The 14,594-nt window shown below is 39.4% G+C and overlaps 1 protein-coding gene across 1 annotated transcript; it reads left to right on the top strand.

Moving 5' to 3' along the window:
* The first annotated feature begins 3,397 nt into the window (after nt 1-3,397).
* LOC118396742 (homeobox protein SIX3-like) lies at nt 3,398-7,048 on the top strand. Its single transcript, XM_035791139.2, has 2 exons — nt 3,398-4,321; nt 5,931-7,048. The coding sequence occupies exons 1-2, from the start codon at nt 3,633-3,635 to the stop codon at nt 6,121-6,123; spliced, it is 882 nt and encodes a 293-aa protein (XP_035647032.1). The 5' UTR covers nt 3,398-3,632; the 3' UTR covers nt 6,124-7,048.
* Nucleotides 7,049-14,594: the final 7,546 nt, after the last annotated feature.

The raw sequence follows: 14,594 nt of genomic DNA, 5'->3' as shown, positions 1-14,594 counted from the left end.
CTAAGGAACTTACAGGATCCGGAAAGGATTTCCACCTCCGCCCATGGACAAACGGATTTTTTTCAAGATATAATGCATATATAGTCCTGTCCCTGTAGTTAATCGTTGGCAATCACCCGTTTAAAATCCGATTAAAACAAGGAAGAATGAAGAAGGGGAAATGAGGACGAAAAGAAGACGAGAAAAAAAGACGAAGAAGCCGAAATAGAGAAGAAATAACTATGCTGACTGATGGATAACGTAGTTTTGTGGTAAATCTGACAAAATGTCACCCTAAAAGTTCGAATGCGTTCTATTGCGAGTTCAGTCAAGAACTTTAAGAGAAACTGTCGCTGCCCACATCAGCATGTGACCAAGACCCTGTCATAAAAACAATCTCAATCTTTAACCATGCAGTGTCAAAATGGTCTATTGAAGTATGTATAGTCTATACATGCGTCAGAAAAACGAAATAATTCATAATTCAATGCATTCTGTTCAGTCCTTTTGCTGAAAATACCAAACAATTACGCATGCATTTTGATCAGGGGTGGGTGTAGCAGTTTTTTTCTGGTCATCAATTGAGAAGCCGAGGTTAAGTAGGGAAGAAAATAAAAATGAATGCTTTTCTTACCTTTTCATTGAGTGGCTCGGTTCCCCCTCTCAGAATGTGACGCAACCTAATATCTTTGTTTATTTCCCCCCTTGGAACATTGACACAAATATAGCCTAACTTCCGAAATGTTGAGCCCAGAGTCAACGGGCGCCAATATATACATCCCCGATAAGTAATCACGCCGAGTCAAGGTTAATTAATATTTGTGTTGTCAGTTTAGAGTTAGTCCTAACTCATGCCTGTATTGTCACGTCCGGGTTCGGTGGTAAATAAACAAAGATCAGGTTAATGGTTAATCGGCATTGAATAACGCGTCTCCCGCTGGTTATCGTTAAGAGAGGAATACTAAGACGCTGGAGGATAAACAGACAATTAGGCCAGGTGAATAAACTTGTATGGTGGTGTTAATGACATGCTTAGCGTAAACAAAAGCTAGGCTATGTAAGAAGAATGTGATTTACCACTGGCTTTGCAAACCCATTCAGGTTTTACATTTCACCTAAGTGATTTCCGAATTGCCTGCGAGGGCTGCTTACAACTAGGCTCCATCTCCTTAAAAAAATAGCTCTACGTAATACCTGGAGTCGATGCATATTGATCAGATAAATGTGTAGACCGGGGACACAAGCAAAGCAGCTTTAAATATTCCGATTACTTTCCGTTAAGCCCCCTCTTAATATTGACGGAGCGAGAAGGGGCAGGTTAGTTTTAACAGGACCATAGCCAGCATGGAAATAACGCAGGTTACTTCCCGTCCAAGAAGCTTTCCAATTGGACCAATTCAAGTGCCACTTGGAATTACTTCTCCTGAGTTTCGTATGACAAGGGAGCAAACAGATTTGATCCCAAAGACAACCTGCCCTTAAGCTTCCAACATGATCATCACCCCACCCCTATAGTGCGCGCACACAAACTCTCTCACACACACACACACACACACACACACACACACACACACACACACACACAAACAGACGCACACACGAAAACAAAGCAATGGTATAAATATGGTATCTGCATCCACTGGAACAACCTCACAGTAATTGTAATTGGATGTGAATATGATAAACAGAAAACGAAAACGCAGATGTGCATGCTACTTACCCTCCCTTGTGCTGGAACCGGTGGTATAGGAAGATGGCGAGGAATGCAAAAATATGAGGCTGGAGAAAGAGAAGGACACGTTTGGAATTCCTGAATGATTTAGAAAGGCGGCATAGGATAATTATGTCAATTTTATTGAGGCCGGATTAGCCGAAGTCTAGATGTTGTGTTTCACTACGTCTAATGCATGCGCTTAAACAATGTGAGCACTGTTCGCGACTGTGAACTCGTAGTTTTGACACGAACTAAGCCATGACAAATAATGGGGCAGTAGGCCTACAGTCACTTTTGTAATAAACATAAAAACCACGCCACTATGGCTGCTGATGTGGGCTCTAAACCAAATCCAGTGACATGTGGATATTGATCATGCCTATAGTTGTGAAAATGAAAGAATGCAATAAGCATAGTTTGCCACTTTAATAATGGGAATTGATGGAAAATGATGTAAAATATATCACTAGCCACTTTAAACAATGCTACCTAATATAATGTTACATACCCTACATTATTCATCTCATATGCATACGTATATACTGTACTCTATATCATCTACTGCATCCTTACGTAATACATGTTTCACTAGCCACTTTAACCATGCCACTTTGTTTACGTACTCATCTCATATGTATATACTGTACTCGATACCATCTACTGTATGCTGCTCTGTACCATCACTCATTCATATATCTTTATGTACATATTCTTTATCCCCTTACACTGTGTATAAGACAGTAGTTTTGGAATTGTTAGTTAGATTACTTGTTGTTTATTACTGCATTGTCGGAACTAGAAGCACAAGCATTTCGCTACACTCGCATTAACATCTGCTAACCACGTGTATGTGACAAATAAAATTGGATTTGATTTGTTTTCTTTAGGCTATATAGTTTCAGACTAATCATTTTCACCATAATTATACAAATGGTCGCCAAAACTACTAGGCCTACAGCGCAAGAACTGCAAAAACAATACCAATGGCAAAACGTTGAATCATTACAATGCACCGCATCGATATTTATTTAACATGAAAACGCTGTTTGGAAAAACGCACACTGGGCAGTGGGCCAGCAGGGTTGTACTGCTGCGTAATACCAGCGGAGGCCAAGCCCGACTAGAGGTTGAGCCACTGCGAATTACACCCACACCGACGGTCTGCTGTTCTCTGAGCAAAGCAAGCGCCCAGACTGTGTCACGAAAATATTGACATATCGCCTTTTCCGATTCATCTCCGGAAGTGAGTCAGACAGGCATATCAAACGGTACAAATGACTATATTATGTTTTATTCGTTTAAATAACGTTTTTTTATACGCATATACGCAAAATATATTTACTAGTCCCCCATGGGCCTGAATGATGCCAGCTTTCGTCCCTCACCAAAACTTAAAAGTGTTCACATGGGACAAAATGGAAAAACTACCCCAATATAAGGTGTGAATTGACTGTTACAAAAAAAAGAAAACCAAACGTTCTCCTGCCTGAAAAACAAGCATCTCTCCCCACATTTCTTCTTGAGCTCTAACGAGCCTCGTTAAGATCGCAATAATATTCCACCCACTAATTGCTAATTCCATTCAACAAATAGGCGAGCCTTGTCTTATACTTCACTATCGTGCAGTGGGAGGGTGGTGTTGAGATTGGAGTTTCTGATAACCCCCGGTGCTTGCAACAGAAGTGGTGAAAGCCCTAGTCTACGTACTGGCTAATGATTGGCACGCTTGACAGTGATTGGCAGGGCTGCCATGACAACCTCACAACCACACTAAGAAGACCAATAGAAAAGCGAAACAAAATGTTTCAGTGCTACACTCACGGTGGATTTAGGGGGAGATATTATGAGGCTGGTGTCATTAGGCGATAGCTATTGAATCGTACAATCTTTACTCGTCGTTCTTTTTCCTGATAACTGTATTTCTCTCTCAGGTCATTCCATGGTTTTCAGATCCCCTTTAGAGCTTTATCCCTCCCATTTCTTCCTGCCAAACTTCACTGAGCGCCCTGTGCTCTTGGCGAGCAGCACTCCCACCAGGTCTCCAGAAGACTTGTCAATGTTTGCGCTACCGACCCTCAACTTCTCTCCGGAGCAAGTGGCTAGCGTCTGTGAGACGCTAGAGGAAACCGGAGACATTGAACGGCTGGGACGATTCCTATGGTCCCTGCCGGTAGCACCGGGAGCATGCGAGCAGATCAACAAGCATGAGTCCATCCTGCGAGCTCGCGCAGTGGTTGCTTTCCACACTGGGAATTTTCGAGACCTTTATCACATCTTGGAGAACCACAAGTTTACCAAAGACTCCCATGGCAAACTGCAGGCCATGTGGCTGGAGGCACACTATCAGGAGGCCGAGAAGCTGCGCGGTCGCCCCTTAGGACCGGTTGACAAGTACAGGGTACGTAAGAAGTTCCCCCTGCCCAGGACCATCTGGGACGGCGAGCAGAAGACGCACTGTTTCAAAGAGAGGACGCGCGGTCTGTTAAGGGAGTGGTACCTCCAGGACCCATATCCAAACCCCAGCAAGAAAAGGGAACTGGCACAAGCCACTGGACTCACTCCTACACAGGTCGGAAATTGGTTTAAAAACCGGAGGCAACGGGACAGAGCCGCGGCAGCAAAAAACAGGTCAGTGCGCTGTTCATTTTTTAAGCATAGGCTACACAGAACCAAATAAGCAAAAATAATTCCTATAAACTGAATGCAAACCTACCATGTAAATATAAAACTTAATCGAAGTCATAAACAAGGTTATAGAGGGGTTACAAATGAGTAAATTGGGTGTACGGTTGGAGGTGGAGATGGAGCACGGCGACATTTTACTTTTTAATCTCATTGGCCTACATGCATTCAGGGGCTACACTCTTAGAACAAATAGTTATTTGGGGTTTCTACATAGAACCTTTTTTTCAAAGCGTGTACAGAAAAATATAACTATTATTGCTGTCCAAAATAATCAAAAATATATTAAAATGCATAAAAGATTATTCTACGTAAAACACACAACTCTCGACAAATTGGAAAGCGTGTAGGCTAGATTACGTTGATATGCTAGTTTCCCTGATAAGCAAAATGAAAACATCACTGTATGCGTTAGATAACAAAACAGGAAGTTCACACAAAGAAAATCAGCAGCAATGCAAGTCTTCAAGTTGTCCTATTTTCCAGACAAGACAAAAAAAAAATATTCATAAGGATGTCTGTTAAACTTTGAATACAGCATGTTGTGGTGATACTACGTTTTTAATTGATTGTTATCTTCCCTCAACAAGTGAATGTTTTGGTGTGAAAACTTGACACACTGCAGCGTGGTATAGATTTTGACCACAAACAGGAAATAAAACAAAACACGTAGTTTATAGGTTATTGGTTCGTTGTTTAATCAACATAATATCATGTACATGTAGAAGCTGCAAAAGGCCAGTGCAGACGAAGAAACCACACACAAGGAAACACTGGGAAAGATTGGATCGTTTTTGCAAAATGAATGTGTTCAGTTACGAATTATTATTTTTTATTCGTGGTGCTTTTTACACATACGAAACGTATACATTAGACTATAGACGTTTGGAAACGATTGATGCATAACATTTGATATAAGCTGTCAACATAAATACCACATATTCATTCTAAAACTATAGCCTGTTTTGCAGCCATGTTTTCGATTCACAATGTGTGTAGACTATTATTTATTGACAATGCAATAATAAATGACAAATTGAACTGGATGAAAACAGAAAAAACAAGTTGTTGAATAATAGAAGAACAAAACTATATTTTATCCTCTGTGTTTTCTCACTGATAAAATCGGAGGCCTACATTGTGGATTGATTCATGTAGGATGATTGCAATTATTCCCCATTTTGACGTGTCAGTAAACCAAAACAATCAGAAAAATTGAGTCTCATTCATTTGGATGTAGACCTGTAGTCTCTCATTCATTTGGACGTAGGCCTAGATATGACAAAATCAAATATAAAAGACACTTCTCAAATTGTATTGGCCATGGATTAAGTATAACTAACAACCAGCCTCTTATTCTAATAAACACTGTCATATTTCGCCATTTTTAGTATTTCTTCTGCTTTGTTTTAGACTATTCTTGCTCCCATTAGGAGCCAGAATAGTAATGTATACGTTGTTAAAGGCAAGGCATGGAGTGAATGACAAGCAGGCTGAGCGGTATTTTGCGGAGGGACACTGTATATAATTGCTATGTTATTTTCCCTTTCTTTAGGCTTCAGCACCAGGGAATTAGACAGAACGGTATGCGGTCCCTTTCAGAATCCGGGTGTACTCCACGCAGCTCGGCCGAATCGCCGTCGACCGCGGCCAGTCCTACTACCAGCATCTCCAGTATGACAGAGCGAGTTGACACTGGAACGTCCATTCTTTCAGTAACATCCAGTGACTCCGAGTGCGACGTATGATATAAAAATATACATATTTACAGGAAATATGGACATGAAAAAAAAAACTATGAAATATCGAGGATGAAAAAAGGACCAATTTATATAAATATATATATAAAAAAAAGAACAACAAAAAAACATATTTTGTAAGCGCTTTCAATGGACCCACCACGCCCCCACCACCACCTCTACCTGCATGATGTTTTTTTGTATCTGGGAAAAATACCTTGTTCAATATTTCTACAAGGATCATCGAGAAGAGGGAATTAATTACCAGAGGGTGTTTATCGCCTTTTCATCTCCGTTTTAGTCCAAGTGATGATGCCGCTCAGCCAAGATGCAATTCTGTTTGACTTTATGTTCATCAGACAATCATTTACGTTTTAAGCACCTTTGTACTACACTTCTGTCACTGCCTGTGTGGAGTAAATGGTGAAATGTGGAACCGAATCGTTATGACTGTATCAGATTTGTATTTTTATTTCAAGATTTTATATTGAATTATGTATATCTCAAATAATGCGATCATTCTCCCGGTCTGTACTCTCCTATATGTGTAGATATGTAAATAACGCGATCATTCTCCCGGTCTGTAATATCCTATATGTGTAGATATGCTTGTACATAATATTGCTCTCCCATCACCATCTTTTATATCCTTGTTCACTTTTCTCGACTGGGTGTTCCTACATAAAATATTTGTCAAAATGTAAAAGTGCTCTAGACGTTTTGTTAGTTAGTTAGTTTTTATACCGAACATGGATAATGACACTAGATAAACGTGTTATCAGTCACAGTTATGCAAAACTATTTAATATAAACATTGGGATATTCTTCAATAGCAATTATAGTCGTATATTTCCTAAAGCGCTTATTATTATTTATTGCGTGTTTGTGTCCGTGTATATTTCTAAATCAGAATACAGTATTCCATTTTGTTATATATTCTGCATTAAGTCTCTATTTTAAGTGAGTCTTCATTGTCCACCATCAATCGTTTATGAGCATATATGTTGAGAAATTGTAATATTATGCCCAGACGAGCGTAGTGATTCTGATGCACATGCTGTGGGTCCTTTTACGACACTAGGCGACACATATAGCCTACGTGTCCAAAACCATAGACAAGATGTTGAACAAAAATCGTTTTGCTCCTAAATATATGCATGTGTTATGGTAAACGTTAACGTCATGTAGGCCTAGCTCTTAAGCAAGAGTCCCGTTCCCTCTTTTGTTTATGGTTGCCAGTGAATACAGAAATTAAGTAAACGCGCCATTAAATGGACTAAGCATGGTGGACTCCTCCCCTGCCTCAATCTGCCATTGTTGTTCGGTGAAAGAGCCTTTCTTCACCCAGGGAAGAACATCCCCCCCAGAAAAGCTTTCTCCCTGCATTCTATCCTAAATTCAAAACCAATGATAATAACTTGTATATTTACAATTGAATTGACAATAATTATGATGGTAGATGACAGTTGTTCTTAGACAGAGTTCTGATTGTTCTCTAAAACATTTCCAACATGTTTTGTAGCTGCGAAATAATTAGGTTTCAATGCACTGTGAGGACAGGAAGTCTCTTTTGAAAGGAGAAAAAGTAGCCCAGAGCCTATACTTCTGAGGGTACCACTGTTTTATTCTATGTTGGTGGAATAATAACGAACAGCTCAATTAAACAGGCCAACAGCATGCACTTTTAAGACACTAAACAGAATGTATGCCAATTGTATTGGCATTGACATGTCTTTGACACTCTGATATCTTAATGAGCTGCATTCCAAAAAGTATGTATTGAACATATCACATGTTCATCATTATCCTTAGTCCAACCAAAAGACATACAAGATAGTAACAACAGATACATTCCGTGGCCAAGATCCTCATTGCTTTGACATTGGAATGTCCGTAGACAAAGCAAATATGGATGTCTTTTTCTGACAATATTCCAACCCAGTGTATTCACATGACAACAACTTCAACTAACTACAAGGTACACCAATAACCCACGTGTATACCAATGTTCCTCGCTTACTTAACTCGGCACTTGAATATGAATGTGTGTGTTTTACTGAGAATGTCATGTCAAATTATCAATGTCGTGTTCAGTCCTATCCACGTGTTGTTTTGACACAATTGTTGCTAAATCAGTTTTCACTGACCATAGCCTACTCATATCGTTTCTCACCGTGAGATGAATATCCCAATATATATATATATTAATCAAAAATAACTATGCCCTAATGCAAACTAAGTTCTGAAAAACAAATATGATCTGATCCGAGTGCAATCATTGCAAGTTGTGATTGTGATAAATCGTTATTTTAAGCCCGTTCTAACTTATAAATCCATCTGCAGCAGAAAGATAGGCCCTTTCACCCGCATGGGTCAGCAGAGACCATAGCTGATCTGTATCACCGCAACAGACCCTCTCAGACCACATTATTTTATTGGCGACGACAAGTCCCAGCCATGGTTAAGATTAGATTAATCAGAAACTGAAGATAATTGTTATCAATAAAAAAGATAGGGGGGATAAACTATAATGCAGATGTCTGCTATAACAATCATATAGCCTCTATAGAAGTGGTTCATTATTTTACTTAAGCCGGTCCACACAACAGTACAAATATTTTAAATGGAAGTTAAATAGACGTTTTTGTATTTATTCTTATTAAACTTATTCAGAAAATACACCTTTTTTTGTCGTAGCCTAGCTAAGATACACTTGAAATAAAAAAATATTTGAAAATGTGGCACATTTTTACATTGCAGGTGGTTGACATTTTGTCATGGTATAGGCCATATATAACATATGACATATAACATATATTACCTATAAGTGGATGAGGTCTGTTGCTTCATCTGGGATCTTTACTGGTACCGGCTTTCGTTCGTAATCGAATATGTATCATGAGACAAAATAACTTTGTAAGGAGTGGCGGTGTGTGATACTCAGATCTAAATACGAGGCCTACAGAAAGTAAACAAAAATTTGAGAGAAGTGCAGCAAAAATGGTCCGGCATTTTTTTTCAATCCTTATCTTTTGTCTGGTCTATAATGCGTGTGTCAAACAAACAGACGAATGGATTATTTGTGCTATTCCCATAACCTTGCAAGCATAGAAGCATCCCCGAACTATTTGGACTTGGTCTGCAGTGAGAAAGGCTTGCACTGCCCTGTTTTTCGCTGATTTAATCGGTTAACTGAACACAACTTTTCTATTCGTGGGTATTCATGCAGCTCTCAAAGAGCAGCAGTTCCCTCTGACCCGGATTCAGCACGTGCAGCAGCGGCGCAGCCTCACAGCGCACAGCGCTCTTGTCAGGGCCAGGCCTTTTTTTTTTTTTACCAAAAACGCTCCTTCCTTTTCAAGCAGGTTTTGAAAAAGGTAAGCCGTGGAACAAAAACTATTTGTAGCCTATAGTAGTATTGGTTGAGAAAGCTATACTAAGCCATATAAACACAAGTTCAGTATTTTTAATTAAGTGTTTCAGTGACAAAACAATAGTTTATTAGAAACTAACTGTTGAGACAAATTTTAATAGTTTTTTTATTATTAAATACAATTCAGGGTGTATTCAAGTTAAATTTGGACAATATTTTTCATTGGCTACCCAAGGCATGCATATTTGTACACAACAGTTCAAGGAATTCGATGCATATTGTGGATTTCAAAGGATCATTTTAAAAAAGTGGATGTTGACCATAGGTTTAGAGAAGAATGTGTGTGTGTTTAGTAAGGGAGAGAAGAACATGGAAAAAGGGGTCTTTCCATGCAGTTCAAAACTGAAAAGGGAGCAGTCTGATTTGTTCTCAGAATGCCATAAAGAACCTGTCTGATGTTTACATGGCATGCAGGGTGATAAACGTTATTCCCTTTCTAAGACTACTGGGATTTAAAACTGTAAATCTATTAAAAAGTATTAGACACCAGCATCCGTGGTGTCTAATCCAGCCGTTTGAACAATCATTTGGAACCACAGGAAGATGGAATCGTACCTCCTCTGATGCTTACTGTTTAAAACTGGTCAGCACGGGGGGAAATGGTTTAATGCTGACAAGTATCATTCCATAACACATTTAAAACAAACACAACATGAAAGAAACCCTACTTTAGCTTGTTCATCCATAACACACTTCTCTACTGTTCAATGGAGGGGGTGGGGTGCTGGGCATTGCTCTGATCTCGCGCCTTCTGCACACTAGGCAGGCAGATCCATGAGCAGCTGAAATACCGCGAGCACCTGTGTTTTCAACAGCTATTCTGTTGAAAACAGCTATATAACTGATAACAGACGATAAAACACACCACCAAAGAGAGCAACATGGAGAGAAATAGGACTATATCATTAGTTTGCAAAAACGTGTGGACAATGTTATTTTCATAGTTTAGTATGATTCATTATTTAAATATGTTTTAAATCTGATGACTAAACTTAGCATATCTATGAATTATAAAACAAAATAGGCCTACCAAACTTTTACCAAAATATAAAATATCTTAAACACATTTACACATTGCTTTTGGAATAAATTTGCTTATTAGCTAGATAGTTAAAAAAAATAGTAGTATTATTTCATATCAGTTTGCATAATGTCCATCAGATTCAGTCTCCCAAAACGACTCCATATTTCCAATTATTTAGACATAGTGGTGTAGTCCTATTAAATAAATGTCCTGTTCAGCGAGATATCCAGGCAGAATTACATTGTCCAACTGTCTGTCTAGTTTTATTTAACCTTTATTTAACTAGGCAAGTCATTTAAGAACAAAATCGTATTTTACAATAAGGTCTACCCCGACCAAACCCTCCCCTAACACGACGACGCTGGGCCAATTGTGCGCCGCCCTAATGGGACTCCCGTTCACGGCCGGTGGTGATACAGCCCGGAATCGAACTAGGGTCTATAGTGACGCCTCTAACACTGCGATGCAGTGACTTAGACCACTGCGTGGGCCAGAAGCAATAAACGTCAATTTCACTCATAAAGATCATGTCGGCCAGTAAAAGGGAGAGGACAAAAAAGATGTGTCGAGGATGTGAATTGGTAAAAATTATCAAAGAAAACTAAGCAGAGAAAGAGAGATAGGGAAAAGAGAGAGAGAGCGAGTGAGTTAGAGAGAGCGAGACAGAGCTAGCGATCCACGCTGCGCCGGAGAGGTTGCCCCCCAACCACCAATAAATAGTCAGCGGAGCCTCCTATGGTGACTCTGCCCAACAATCATGAAACCATTTAGAAGTTGACACATTTTGTAAATAATCTTTGAGGTTCCAACAAATACATCATTCGAGAGGAGTTTATTCGCAAGAAACCACTTAAACGAATGCCATAATAGCTGGACTTTGGCGATTTGGTGACACATCTCTCTTGTGAATTGGCGATTGTTCCATGGTCTGTCAGTGAACTCGGCCAATCTATTGTGACTGAAGGGAGAGTTCCTGGCGAAACGAGTCCCTTCACTAGCTGTAGCATTGAACGCGCCGGGTGGACACCGCCACAAACCCAGAAACCGCTCAGCCGAGGAAAATAACGAGCGACAGATTGGCCGCCAGTTGAAGGCAGTAATCACCTTTTCGCCCTCTCTTCGTCTGACCTCGGGATTTGACTCTGACCATTTCTAAACTGGCTTAGAAATGGTAATGAATGGAACAACGCAACACGTACCTTTTTTCCACGGGTAAAAATAGCTAAAAACATTTTATATATATAGCGAGGTCAATTAAAAAACGCTTATTAAAACTCATGGAATGTTTCGTTCAATTCAGACAAAGTGGTTCAAAATGTGTTTCATAAACGTTCATAAAACATTTATGAATTACCTTGTATTCATTTAACAATCAGCATCAATAAATAAGGCTACATGATGTCATTTTCATAGACATATTAGTGTACATTGTATAATTGTTGTTCTCACATAACATAGCCTATAATATTATAGTTATTGGCATTAATAACATACAACTACAGTTAGGCTATACATGTGTTTAATATTTGTTGTTTTCGTTTCAAATAGCCTAGGTCAACAGGTAGGACACAACGAATCATCTAAAACAAAAAAACACTGACTTAATGATCTGTTGGGATGAAGACTGACTGAAAGATTTCAGAAATCCTTCAGTACATGTTTTTTAAAGAGATTCATCTTACAAAAAAAAACTTTCTTATCCAAAGGACCGCACAGAACCAAAACCATGTTCCTTGCTCCAGCTCCCTTTTCCAAAAGGATTTCTTGTACCAACAAACAGACTGTCAGGGCATATTTGAGAATTGATTTAAATGAAGCAAATCTATTTTTAGTTTATGTAAATAGTGTGAAATTATACATGGTAATGGCAACCTAACGAATGATAATTAGTAATCACATGTGGAGCAGACCTGTAGCGCAATAAGTCGCCTATAAACCGCGCCTACACCTAACAAAAGGTTGGAGATTGAATCGAGCCTGGTCGCCCTTATCAATTTAACCTCCGTTTAGAGCTGTAGAATGGATTACACACGGAGCTGAGCACGTGCTCACAAACAACCCCTAACGGTGTCGATTCCCGAGCACAGCGGCTCTGCACAATGCCCTGTGCACTGACACAAATTCAACCTGCCACCATTAGCATTTGGCGTGCTGTTACTGCCATCTACCGGAATTTGCTTGCAGTAATAAGCGAGAGCCTTAATGTGAGCTAGGCCTATACAACGCTGACTCATGGTTGATACAAGATGGATAGACATGTATTTACATATGTATCACTTTGTGGGATATCCTAATGTTGTCACCATTGAAGAAAAAGCCGAGGTGTGGTCAGTACAAATCTAGCTGATTATGTGTTTACATGTAATATTTTAGGCTACACTGACTGAACAGGTTGTGGGCTTATGATGAACTCAGGAGGGTCAGTAGCACACATTTAAAAGTATGGTTTTGGCATTATGTCCTACTTGGCCCACTATTACCAAAACAATAACATTGAGATTAACAATACGCCAATATGCGGCGTAGGTCTACTGAAATGGACACATTATTAGTTTGCATGTATCCTATGCCTATGCTACTGTCATAATAATGTGTAGACCTATGACAAAAGTGGAGAAGTCTCTTCCACAATGTGAAGTTTACAGTTCATAGGCCTAAAGTCTGGCACATTTCGCTGCAGTTTCTCGCGCTCCAGTTATTGCCCAGCACCAAGGGGACCGCCACCGAACAAGCACGTGCATTAATGTTTTATCATATGAAAGTAAAATGATGTTGGGATACTGAACTGGATTTCCATTTGTGCTGGATCAAGGATTCAGAAGGCATCGTGTGTAATGGAATCCCGGCTCCCTAGTTCAGCTTTCACAACTGATACCCAGAGTTTCTGAGCTTTGGATGAGAAAATGTAATGGGCTCCATTGGAGCGAGGCCATTCTGAGTTAAACCCGGGGTAAGAGTATGAGACCTGAGGGTCGCTGTAAATGGACAGTAATACACACTTATGGCTACAGGACAACCACTAATAGCTGTCTCGGGAAAGAAGCTTTGGCAGTATGCGGTTTCAACTTTTACATTTCCACTTTGTGGTCACTATCCCCAAACAGGTGCAACCCTATATTTCTCGTGTAAACATGCTGGAAATAGATAGGCTACATCTCCATCATGGGATGGATGTTGAAAAATATAGCCTATAAATAGGCCTACCGATGGTATATAGCCTACACCTTTCTCCACAGTGTGTAAAACATGGGCATATATCATGGTATATTAGTGTCTGATTAAAATACTAGTCTTTAAAAGAAGATACTGCTTTAAGACAATATACACTATTTTGCTAGGCAAGTCAGTTAAGAACAAATTCTTATTTTCAATGACAGCCTAGGAACAGTGGGTTAACTGTCTGTTTAGGGGGAGAATGACAGATTTATACCTTGTCAGCTATGGGATTTGAACTAGCAACCTTCTGGTTACTAGCCCAACACTCTAACCAATAGGCTACCCTACCATTCAAAAGTTTGGGTTCACTTAGAAATATCCTTGTTGATGAAAGAAAAGCACCATTTTTTGTCCATTAAAATAACATCAAATTGATCAGAAATACAGTGTAGACATTGTTAATGTTGGAAATGACTATTGTAGATGGAAACAGCTGATTTTTAATGGAATATCTACAGAGGCCTACAGAGGCCCATTATCAGCAACCATCACTCCTGTGTTCCAATGGCACGTTGTGTTAGCTAATCCAAGTTTATCATTTTAAAAGGTTAATTGATCATTAGAAAACCATTTTGTAATTATGTTAGCACAGCTGAAAACTGTTGTTCTGATTAAAGAAGCAATAAAACCGTGCTTCTACACCTGCATTGCTTGCTGTTTGGGATTTTAGGCTGGGTTTTTGTATAGCACTTTGAGATATCAGCTGATGTAAGAAGGTCTATATAAATAAATTTGATTTGATAAAACTGGCACTCTTTAGACTAGTTGAGTATCTGGAGCATCAGCACTTCACAGAACAGCGCAAAC

Source organism: Oncorhynchus keta, chromosome 2 (genome assembly GCF_023373465.1).
Source record: "Oncorhynchus keta strain PuntledgeMale-10-30-2019 chromosome 2, Oket_V2, whole genome shotgun sequence".
Taxonomy (NCBI): Eukaryota; Metazoa; Chordata; class Actinopteri; order Salmoniformes; family Salmonidae; genus Oncorhynchus; species Oncorhynchus keta.
The sequence above is the reverse complement of the archived record's forward strand: the minus strand, read 5'-3'. Positions and strand labels throughout refer to the sequence as shown.